At 37.0% G+C, this 12,655-nt stretch overlaps 1 protein-coding gene across 1 annotated transcript in view; it reads right to left on the bottom strand.

Annotated features, from left to right (window-relative positions):
* LOC124798251 (alpha-catulin) overlaps positions 1 to 12,655 on the bottom strand; it is a 170,039-nt gene that overhangs the window by 78,953 nt on the left and 78,431 nt on the right. The window contains exon 5 of the mRNA XM_047261572.1: positions 4,193 to 4,352. Coding sequence (XP_047117528.1) covers positions 4,193 to 4,352 — 160 coding nt within the window. The remainder of the gene's footprint in view (positions 1 to 4,192; positions 4,353 to 12,655) is intronic.

Raw genomic sequence — 12,655 nt, 5'->3', positions numbered from 1 at the left:
GTACAGGTGAATAGACATGCAACTGTTGAGCAACTGACCAACCAGATGAACCAAGGGGCTACCACCAGTGTCTCCTCAATGGTCTTTCAGCAAATGTTGCTGAGTATGAGCTCCGGCAGCAAGTGCCTAGTACATGCACCCATGCTGATTACTGTTCATCAACAATGAAAGCTGGAATGTGCATGCTAATATTGCAACTGTATATCCACTGAGAGGTCCATTGGACATATGGCCGTTGGCGATATAGCATGAAATGTCCATAAGTAGACACACTGCAATAATTGTTAGGAGGGTCCAGGATGGAGGAGGGAGCATTATGATCTGAGGAATGTTTTAGTGGCATTCCCCAGGTGATCTCATACTCTGGAAGGCATAATGGATCAACACAAGTGCATCTATACTTGGGAACCATACCCAACCTTACATGCAGTTCGTTTTTCCTCAGCATGATGGTATCTATCAGCAGGACAATGCAACATTGCACACAGCTCACAGTGGACGTGCATTGTTTGTTAACCATGATTCCTCAACTGAGAAACCTAGTACAACTGGCCATGGCACTGGAGTTGGTATGACTCCACATCCATTTTGGTACCTTCCAGAACCTCACTGATTCTCTTCCTGCACATCTCACAGTGGTCCATGCTGCAAAGGGTGGTTATTCAAGCTTTTGACAGCTGGTCACATTAATGTGACTAGACAATGTATATTCAAATGTTATTTTCGCAGGGAATCAAAAGAGGAGAGTGGCTGTCAAGACACTTCAGAGACAAGCAGTGACATTATTTCTATAACTATCATGCTTGAACAGTGCAGATGACAAAGGCCGAGGGTGAGGATCTCACACTGTTCGATTCTGATAAGGCTGGAACATCACTGTCTGTGTGGCAGATACGGCTATATTAACTGATTACAGCACTGTAATTTTGGATGCCAATGGTGCACATTTAGAACTTATTTGTGCTTTATTGTTGATTCTATCAAGAATACTACAAAGGAGCAAACTAATCTGTATGCCCACTGAAGCGTAAGGACAATACTAAACATGAATTGCTCTTCAACTGGTATACACTATGAAAGTGGAAGTAGCCCTTGCTAAAATCAGAATATATATTCATATGTACCAGATTTAACAATGTGAAACTTCATATATGATGGTTCCAATCCTGTTTCTACTACATGTAAATGATTTACATGTAAAAAATAGTGACAGAAAACTATACCATTTGCTGATGCCACCAGCATCTTAATTACAGGTAGTACCAAGGAAACCTTAGAGAAAAGATTAAAACTGTCACACTGAATATAGTAGAATACTTTATGCAAAGAGCTTTATTATTAATCTGGTAGAAACTCTTGCAATAGAAATATTCACCACCCAGTCCAGAAATGTACAAACAATTAGAAAAATGGAGAGTATACAATTTCACTGTGTAGGGCTACACTAGAACATGGAATGGGGTACACATGCAGACTACATAAACAGAAGGCTGAACAAAACATGTTAGACAATATAAATATAAGAAACTGTGTATGATAATCTCAGAACCATATATTTTATTTATGATCACTTGGTATTGAAATATGGTGTAGAATTTTGGGGAAATCATGAAGCAAATTTGAAATCATTTAAATTACAGAAAAAGCTTATTGGACTAATAGACAGGGTCAATCAAAGATCATTATGCAAGCAGTTACTTAGAAAAAATGAAATTTACCACACTCATTTATTTAAATGCTAGAAAATGTAATTATAAGAAAAATTAAATAGTAAAAGTCCCTGCATCATACATAGTGAATCTATGTACAGCTATCGCTACGGTCGCAGGTTCGAATCCTGCCTCGGGCATGGATGTGTGTGATGTCCTTAGGTTAGTTAGGTTTAAGTAGTTCTAAGTTCTAGGGGACTTATGACCACAGCAGTTGAGTCCCATAGTGCTCAGAGCCATTTATGTACAGCTACAACACAAATGAATGGTCTACATTTACAACAGCCATATACAGCACTATTATAAAAAGACATACATCATCCCCGCATCAAAATGTGTAACACATTACCCAAATCCACAAAAGTAATAATGGAAAGGAAAAATTTCAAATCAACCATGAACAATTAGTTGCTCAGGCATACCATCTATACAGTAATGGGGTATGCAGAAACATAAAAAGTGTAGCATTAATTAAAATTGGGTTTGTAAAGTGTATAGAGTAATAAAATAAGGTGTAACATTAATTTTTACTAAAATGATGTATGTGTAAAAATTTTATGAAATATGGATAGTAATTAAGGAATGGCCCTCTCCTTTTTTGTAGGTCCTAGGTTTAGAGGACCAATAAATAAAAATTAGTCCTAGACTCATGTTGTTTCATGCAATTTTAGTCCTAGCATTTTGAGTCATGATAATTACCTGTCTGTTCTCAGAAACTTTCACGTAAATGGTTATTCTTTAGTCATGAAAAAGGGGAAACTGCCTACAATCCACTGCAAAGGGTGAGACTTCTTGTAGAAATGGTGTCTGCTAACTTCCAGCTGGCCGCGGTGGCCGTGCGGTTCTGGCGCTGCAGTCCGGAACCGCGGGACTACTACGGTCGCAGGTTCGAATCCTGCCTCGGGCATGGGTGTGTGTGATGTCCTTAGGTTTGTTAGGTTTAAGTAGTTCTAAGTTCTAGGGGACTTATGACCTAAGATGTTGAGTCCCATAGTGCTCAGAGCCATTTGAACCATTTTTTTGCTAACTTCCAAAGTGCATACATGCCATCTCATAAGATAACTACACGACACAAAATGTTAAATTTTGTGGTTACATGTATTTTAAGCAATACATGCCACAAAAGGCAAATAAACATGGTATTTAACTACACATATTATTAGAGCCAGATGCAACATATGTCTACAATTTTTATGCAGGTGAGAGATCTGACACTGAATTTAGAGATAATATTGCCTGGGTATTTATCCAGAAAAGATTACACTGTGTTTACAGATAGACGTTACATCAATACTACCATTGTTTCAGAAATGAAAACTGCCAAAACCAGTCTTGTGGGAGCTACAAGGACATCCAAGCTGAGATTACCTCATTCAGTAAAACATACAAACCTTCAGTAAAGTGAACAAATTTTTAGGTGTCAAGGGACTGTCTTAGCATTGTGTTGGAATGATAAATGAAAGGTACACATTGATGAGCACAAGGCATAACACTAAAATGGTCATCTTTACTGATAAGAGAAGCAGGCAGAAGTCATGAGAGGAACACATCTACCAGCTCCTGGGTCTATGGCAATTGTCTGTGGAGGTCTTGATGGGAGCTGAAATTTAAAGCACAACCAGGTCCACAAAAACTCTCCAAACTATTGATTAGCTATACTTTTTTGAAAGAAGTGAAGTGGTGTAAGAAGAAAACAATATCAGGCATAAATATGACTGGAAAAGAATGACACAAAGCTACCTGCTACCAGAGTAGTGAGTGCAAAAGATCCACACCACTGAAAACTGGACACACATTTACAACTAGGTAGCAATGATGTTAGCACAGAAGCATTGTATCTCACTTTAGGTTTGTAAACATGCAGAATGTACCTATTATGGAAGTATTCAATGCACAGAGAAATAATTAAGGGAAGCATACAATTGGTTCAAAGAAAGACCTCACTGTGAAACAGTTTCAAACATTCTCAATATAGGGTCAAGAGAGGGTATAATGACATATGAGTAAAACTTCAGTCTTCACCAGATCAGTTTTACTAGTCTTTATCACTAATTATAATTCAAATGACCAGTTTTTGGTTGTTTAGACAGTCATCTTCAGGTCACATCAAAGACTGTAGTGATGTAGCATGTGCATACACTGTTTAAGATGTGTTACCAACTTTAATCAATTATTTTGAATGACCTGAAGGCCATTGTCTAACACTAAAAACTGATAATCAGAATTATTATTTGTGATAAAGACTAAACACTTGTATTTGAATCATCAGATTATGTACTCAAAAGCTTAGCTACATCAAGCTCTATTCAATTATAAATGTGAAAGTAACTAATGTGTTCTAACCAACACAAAACATATATATAAATATAAATAAAAAAATTCAAATACAGTTCAGAAAATAGACTGTCAGTTTGTTTGATCCAGTAACACTCATTTTACTACCAGCTGAACTATGTGGTAATTCAGCTAAAATGAAAAATTACCTTCAAGATTTTCCTTTGCTATTTTTGATGTTGGGTGCAAAGATAAAGTGTGAGCAGCTGTTATAACTTGTGGTCCATATATCCTCAAATTAATTTCTGTGTATTTGGCAGAAACTTGAAGAGTATCGGTAACTGCTATATGTCTGAGAAGCTTGCACACCTAAAATGGAAGGTGAAAATTACAAACATTCTGAATGAAAAATTGTCCACAGTAAATGGTTTCTAAATTTTTCATTTGAGGATGTGCATGCAACACGTAATTGCAGTTTTCAGTTCAATGTGAGCAAAATATTGGTCATTTCAAATATCAGTCTTATTAATGATACATATGGTAAATATGATTCACAACTATTGTTTGTTACTTAAGTCGTCCTCTCAAGACAATCCATATAACTGCTAGAATAAGACACAAGCATAAGTTTCATGTACAATCAGAAACACGCCACATTTTGCCATGTTCTACATATACTATGCTTTACCAAAACTAAATCAAGAACCTTACTCCACATTTCAACTCTGAGCCGTTCATTATAATGATGAAAATTTACAGTTTAATGATACTGAATGGAAAATGATTTACTTCTCTACTTCACTCAACTACAACTTCAATACCAATAGACAAACATAGACTCCTTTTGGAAATGATACTGTTTTAGAAGATATTAATACTTATTTTTCAAACAAGTCTAGAGATTTTTTTGGAGGTGGGAGGGAGGTACTGATAATCATCCTCAATTCAACTGGAAATTTAATTAATAGTTACAACAAATTTTTGACAACTTTTAGCAGTGTGATAAGCAGTATGGTAAACTCCTGTTTATCTGAATCACGTTTATCCTAAATCCGCTTTATCTGAAAAAAAAATTTCTGATTTTTGCGGTTCACATTGGCGCTGTAAGACTCATCGTACAGCTACGCTTTTGGCTAGCTAGAATGACACTTGACAAGTTTCAACTTGTCTGCACCTGGAGCCGTGCATTCTTTTTTTTTTTTTTTCGGCATTGGCACGTATAAAAAATTCGAATGTCGCCAATTTACGTGTGTGTTGGTTGAAGTTTTAGGTTGGTTGGTGTGATTTTTAAAGGGACCAAACTATGTGGTCATGGGTCCCTTGTTCCATTGAATGAAGTCCACAGGATAAAATGGAAAACATATGGGACACACCACAGGAGTTCGAGATGGACAAAGAAAACAGGATAAAATGGAAAACATATGGGACACACCACAGGAGTTCGAGATGGACAAAGAAAACACAAAGCTGAACACACTAGGGACAACAGAAGACAAGAAAAGCACAGACATACAAGAAACAGACAGAAGAGCTTAAGACAGTAGAGCAGATGTCCTGAGATGGCTGATCATGTGGAAGTTATAGCATGTTTTTTGTTCGTATTGTGTCGTTTCCTGCCATTGACATCTATTGGAACTCCTTGGAAGTACAGCACATACAGTATTGCTCTATGCAGCATGATGTAGCCCTGCTGAAACCGATAATGAGAGTACGGCGCCAAACACTTTCCGTCTGTTGTCAGTACATCAGATGAAGCTGAGCATTTGACAATTTAACAGTGAATGTACAATGCACTGTTGTGTTGCCGCGTGGGCTTGGGTAGGACAGGGGAGAGGGGATAGATGTATCCAATGTTTACATTCCATTGCTGCCATAGCCTGGTTTCAAAAGTCAAAAGCTTTGTCTAGTGCATCTTGAGTGTTGTCAAGTCATGCGTCTGTGTGTTTTCGATTTAATGTTTTGTGCTCGCACTACATGCTTTAAAATGTCCACATATAAAAGTGGCCAAATGCTAAAAAAGAATCATTCAAGTGTCAGTAAAAAAATTCTGAATGTGACTACAGGTGCAAAACAAAGAAAGAGGGTGATCTCGCTGGAACAACAGCTTCGCACTTTGTGGAGATTTGATGCTGGTGAGCCACTTGTGAAAGTTGCTGCGGATTTGAATGTCGGTAGGAGTGTGATTACTGATTAGACGACAAATCGATCAGAAACTCAAAAATTTTGTTCCATCCAATTGTCAGGCAGCACAGTGAAATCTCCAAAAACAATGAGAACAGGTGCACATCCTCAGTTAGAAGAGGTCTTATTTTTGTGGCGTGAACAAATAGGAGCTAAAGGTGTGCCAGTTTAAGGTCCTCTACCTCATCAAAAAGCGATGACTTTATGTGAGTTTATTGAAGGAAAGGAGCAAGAATTCCTCAAAAGTAATGACTGGCTGCATTGGTCCAAGAAGCAGCATGGCATTTGGGAAATTGCCATCAGTGATGAATCCAGGGACGAAGCTGCTATCACTGATTTTAAGAAACTGCACACAATCCTTGACAAAAGAGGTTATACTTGTGATCAACTTTATAACTGTGATGAAACTGTGTTGAATTACAAAATGCTGCCAACAAAAACTCTTGCCTCTATAGAAGAAAAAAAGGCATCTGGATAGATAGAGAGAGAGAGAGAGAGAGAGAGAGAGAGAGAGAGAGAGACTGTCCTCACATGCTCACATGCAGTAAAGTCACTTGGAATCATAAATTGTGCCTTACTTATATTGGCAACTCCAAAAAACCAAGAGCATTTAGAAGGCAACCAGATGATAAATCTTTGCCATTGTGGTACACGAATCAGTCTAAGGCATGGATGAATGATGCCATCTTCAAAGAGTGGTTCCAGGCAGGGTTTGTTCCAGCTGTAGAAAAATACAGCAAGGAAAATGGACTTCCTTGAAAAGCACTGCTTCTTGTGGACAATGATCCTTCTCACCCAGATGATCTACAAGATGGGGATACCAAAGTTGTATTTCTCCCACCAAATGTCATGTCTCTATGTCAACCGATAGAACAAGGTGTTCTTGAGGCGATGAAAAAAAAATTACATATGCAAGCTGCTGGAATACTTAATCGGTGTGATTGATGCTGAAGATATTGTGCAAGATCTTAAAAAATTAATGTTTTAAGTGTCATTCATTGGACTGCAGACACTTGAAATCTAATTCCTCCAATTTCTTGTTAGGTCTTGGAAAACACTCTTAGATCGTAAGGGAACTCATCGGTCGTGGGAAGAAGGAGGCAACACCGAAACTCAAGCTAATGTGCCAAAAGTAATTTTGGTGAATTTACTGAAGAAGGTGTCGGGTTGTGAAGACGCGAACTTCAAAGACATTGAAGAGTGGCTGGAGAATGACTTTTCTGATTTGACTGAGAATTAATTGCCCTAATTGCAACCAATTAGGAAGCGTCGGAAGAATATGTCTCTGATGACGAAGCACAGAAAAAGATTCCTCACACAGCCAGTTACGTAGCGATCCAAACTGTTCTGGAGTACATCAGCCAACAGGAGGAGGCAACTTGTCCTGAAATCGTTTGTTTCCAACATAGGAAAGATATTGCCACAACAAAAGTATCTCAAACCCAAAAAACAAGAAACCATTACACACTTTTTTACCAAAAAAATAAATTCTAATCAAGCGTCCTAGAACTTCAACATCCATAAGGTAAAAGTTTTTTGTTTTTAACTTTAAAGTTCCTGTCGACTAACTTTTTGTTCCTTTGATTAATCTCTAGATTTGTTTCATAATTTTGTACAGCAGTTTATTTTTTATCGAAGAGAGTATGTAATAAAATTAAAACTTCTGTTTTTTCCTGCTGCCAAATAAGGCAGATTTCTTTCTGTAAGAACACAAAATAAATGAGTTTTGCTATTCAGCACTTAAACCTTTTAGATTTCAATCATACTTTGGCACCTTTTTAACACGTCAACACAATTTTTTCAGTCAAAAACATGCAGGCTTATTCACAACCATATCAATAACATTCTATGTACCCTACGCATGTTTTATGATCATATTTCACAGTATTGACGCAATTAGGAGTGTTTCACACGTGAAAACAGAGGGACTTCAGTTTATCCGAAATTTTCATTATCCGAACCAGCCGCCGTCCCAATTATTTAGGATAATTGGGAGTTTATTATATTGTCTTTTCTTCCAATGTAACCCAAACTTTGAATTTACCTGTTTCACTAAAAGCTAAAAATAATTTATCTCTTTTTTTTATAACAGTGTGTTTAGCTTCATAACAAAAGACTGAGGCGACGACCTAATGGAATATAGGTCAATAATATCAAGGAGCAACATGGGTCCATATCGACGCTGACTTTTTATTTACAGTTTTCTAATTGGGCAGGTGGGTGCCTGCTTAGTGTTCTGTGTTTGCAAACAGTCTGTAAACCTTTCAATTTCCAAGCACTCATCCATAACAGGGAGGTTTGCAGAATTATATTCACTGTAAGATCATTCATCATGCATTTTACCAAATGTGATGTAATGTATTCATTCAGTTGACTATTTCTAGATTTTAGCTTCTTTGTGAGCATCAAGCAGTTTGCTGCAGAATTCTAGAGCATATTCTGAGTTCTAATACAATAAATTTCCTCGAGACCGAATAGCTTATGTCCACTAAACAGCACAGTTTTAGAAAGTATCCCTCACATGACATCCAGCTTGCTCTTTTTTCACATGATATACTGCAAACTACAGATGACAGGCAATGGATTTCTACATTTCCAAAAGGCATTCGATACATTACCCTACTGCAGACTGTTAACGCAGGTACAGGCATATGCAATAAGCTCTCGGATATGTGACTGGCTTGAAGACTTCCTAAGTAATAGAACCCAGTATGTTGTCCTCAAACATGAATGTTTATCGGAGACAGGGGTAACATCAGGGGTGCCCCAGGGAAGTGGGACCGGACCGATGCTATTTTCTGTACACACAAATTATCTGGCAGACTGGGTAGGCAGCAGTCTGTGGTTGTTTGCTGATGATGTACTGGTTTACAATAACGTGTAAAAGATCAATGACTGTAAGATGACACAAGATGACCTACACAAAATTACTAGTTGATGTGATGAATGACAGCCCATTCCAAACATAGAAAAATGTAAGTTAATGCAGATGAGTAGGATAAACAAACCTGTAATGTTGCAGAGCAATATGAAATGGAACGAGCATGTGAGGATTGTGTTAGGGAAGGCAAATTATCAAGTTCGGTTTATTGGGAGAATTTTAGGAAATGATGGTTCATCTGTAAAGGAGACAACATATAGGATGCTAGTGTGACCTGTTCCTGAGTACTGCTCAAGTGTGTGGGATCTGAACCAGGTAGGATTGAAAGAAACATCGAAGTAGTTCAGAGGCGAGCTGCTAGATTTGTTACCAGTAGGTTTGATCAGCATGCAAGTGTTACGGATATGCTTTGGGAACTCAAGTGGAAATGTTTGGAGGGAAAAAGACACTCATTTCGAAGAACACTATGAGAAGGCTGAGAGAACCAGCATTTGAAGCAGAGACCTGTGTGTCCTTAATCCACTGCAGTCCTCCAACCATGGCAAGGGGCCTACAATTTTACATATAATCTGAACCATGTGTCATTGCAGGTAACTCTTCACATCATTGAGAGATGAAGGCTAGATGAAAAGCAGACTAAAAATTTCCATGGTCTCACTGCACTTTGATCCTATGACTTCTCTGTTTCCAGACCACCAGGCCTGACCCTGAACTTGATATTAGCCTAGAATATTTTAACACCTTTCAAAATGCTCAGAACTGTAATTTAAAAAGTTTGATTCATCTGGCATCTAAGAAAACCAATATTGAGAAGAAAGATTATACATTATTTAATTTTACTTAAAATTACAAATATTAACAATAAAGCAAGAATACAGGACAATAATAAATTATAGCTTGTTCTGTATCTCAGTCAATAAAATCAAAGCAAACCAAAAAATACCAAATTATACACAGAATTATATAAGACCTACCATACTGTACATTTTTCTGGAAAACAATGTGCACAATTTTTCAGGTAAAATGTCTCTTAGGTAAACCAATAAAAATGAACTGAATGGTGAACATACATGCCCTGGAAGCTACTAGAAATTGGCAAAAAAGAATCCAAATTCAGAATTTTAAATGGCTATAGTCCTTTTGCATAGTTTTTTCAAAACTGAAACTTCCTCTCCAAACTGTATTTTTGTGTTGTGTGTTGATTTTACGATATCATCAAAACCTTACTGACAGCATGCCAATTCACCAAACATTTGGGACAGCTCACACTAGGTAGATGAGATAACTGGAATTTCTTCACCGCTACTGGCATTAACCCACATCTACTAAGAGGCATTTTGGTGGTATGTTATCAAGGGATTCTGTAGTGGTCTTTAATGAGCTTATTTCATTCATTCAGTAATGGATCATTCAATTTCAAAGCACATCTTTACATGGAAGAATAGCACAGGATTCCGAGGAGAGATTAAGTACTATCTGAAAGATCCTACACTACAGTGGTTACATCCATATCTTTGTTATGCCCATTAGGAATTAATAAAAATTATATCCAGATAAGAATCACCTGATGCAACTGGCTCTTAACTCCAAATCTGGACTTCCCAGTTTATATACAATGGATTGATGAAGCTACTTTCAAATCCAATGGTGAGGCAAATATGTACAATGCGCACTACTGGCAAGAAGAAAATCCTCACTGGTTGTACCATGACAACCAACACAACTTGAGCACAAATACTGGACATTATTATGAACTGCTCCAAAACGTAATGGGCAGTAAGAATGCAGTTGTTGATATGGGTGCAGTAAGTTGTATGCCTGGCACGTTTTTCTTTTTTGACTAGATGTACTTTATATCAAATAGGTCCTGATCAATATATTGGTAGAAGGCGGCCAGTGACTTGGCCATCACAGTTTCAAAATTTCATCAGCTTCGATTATATCTTTGGCACAACAACGAAATGAATGGAAATATCAATTTTATGAAGCTTCTGGTCACTCCCAAATGCACTGTTATAATGGTTGTTATGTTTTTTTTTCTGTAAGTGATTGTATAACAATCCATTTTGGTAGGAACCCAAGAAATGGTGGTAAACCCCCATAGAAAGATGTGTTTGACTGTACTTAGAGGAAGGCATGAAGTGTTTTGAACACCAAAACAAGAATACACATTTCTTCTAATAATTTTTTTTAAGTATATTGTTAATATTTGCAGCGATTCTTCTCCAGTTACTACTTCTATGCTATTTATCTAGTAGGTAAGAATAACTATTGCTTGTCCTTTGCAACAGATACATACGTTTTTGTTTTTAACTGAACATGTCTCTCATAAATGTTTTAGGTATCTTGGTCTATATTGAAATAAAATCAATAACTGCTTCTTTGTCAAAAACTTCTGTTTTTAAACAATGTGTGTGTGTGTGTGTGTGTGTGTGTGTGTGAGAGAGAGAGAGAGAGAGAGAGAGAGAGAGAGAGAGAGAGAGAGAGAGCACATGTGGGTACACACGCAATGAAACAACTGAAACAATTATTTCCTTTGTAAACCACTGAAGATCATTAAAACAGTTGGGAAAACATCTCCAGTTAAAAACAAAAATAAATTTCAGTTGCAAATGATGGGTAACTATTACTCTGATCTACAAGTTAATCAGCATTTTGTAAGAGTCAAATTTCCTATCAAGTTTACTTAAAGTTGAAAGTACATAAAAAAGTTTGCTTCCTCACTTAAACATAAAAAGTAATTTTTTCTTCTTTCCTTACACCATTGGTCAGATTGTCATATCCACAAAGCTTTTTGAGCATATCAAAAAATCTGCAGACAAAAAATTAGTTTTCTCCATTTATGATGCCCTTATCAGAATGGCTAAAAAATTTATCTGAAAAATATTACAAGTACAATTTTCCAGAAAATGGCATGGTATGCTTGGTTTTAAGCACCCCCTACATGAAATAAAGCTGCAATTTGTTTGAATGTGACCCTCATGTGTACTGAAGATTATATGTCCTGCCCTGTTTCAATTAAATGGGCTTAAAACTGACATTGTGAAATACACAAATTTTCAGTAAAGCTGAGTTGCACTTATGGGGTATGCCAAAAACAAAGTCCTCATTCAAGTCTACTACCTTAATTGACTTGTATGGATATACTACACTAGAGACAATGTTACTTTCTGGAGCACTTTCTATAAACTAAGATAGTGATACACCACATATGAAATTATAATTTTTTGGTCAACACACTCAGTTGTGTTTGTTATCATTTCTGAGAGGTAATGAAACAATCTGTTAATCATCCAAGTTAGTGTTCCAGTTATTGCCTCCACATCAGCGCACAATTATATAAATATTAACTACAGTTTGCTTCTTACTCATTTTTTATTAGTTTATCAGTTCAGTACTTTTATACATGCAACCATACTCTGCAAACCCCTGCGAAGAGCATGGCAGACAGTACTTCTCACTATGCCATTTATTTGGACTTATTCCCGTTCCATTCACTTATGGAGCACAGAAAGAACGACTGCCTGAATGCAACTGCATGTGCTGTAATTGTCTTCATAATCGTTATGGGAGTGATACGTACGGGGTCATAATATATACCTAGACTTGT

Source organism: Schistocerca piceifrons, chromosome 5, assembly GCF_021461385.2.
Source record: "Schistocerca piceifrons isolate TAMUIC-IGC-003096 chromosome 5, iqSchPice1.1, whole genome shotgun sequence".
Classification (NCBI taxonomy): Eukaryota; Metazoa; Arthropoda; class Insecta; order Orthoptera; family Acrididae; genus Schistocerca; species Schistocerca piceifrons.
Note: the sequence above shows the minus strand (reverse complement) of the source record. Positions and strands in the feature narration are given on the sequence as shown.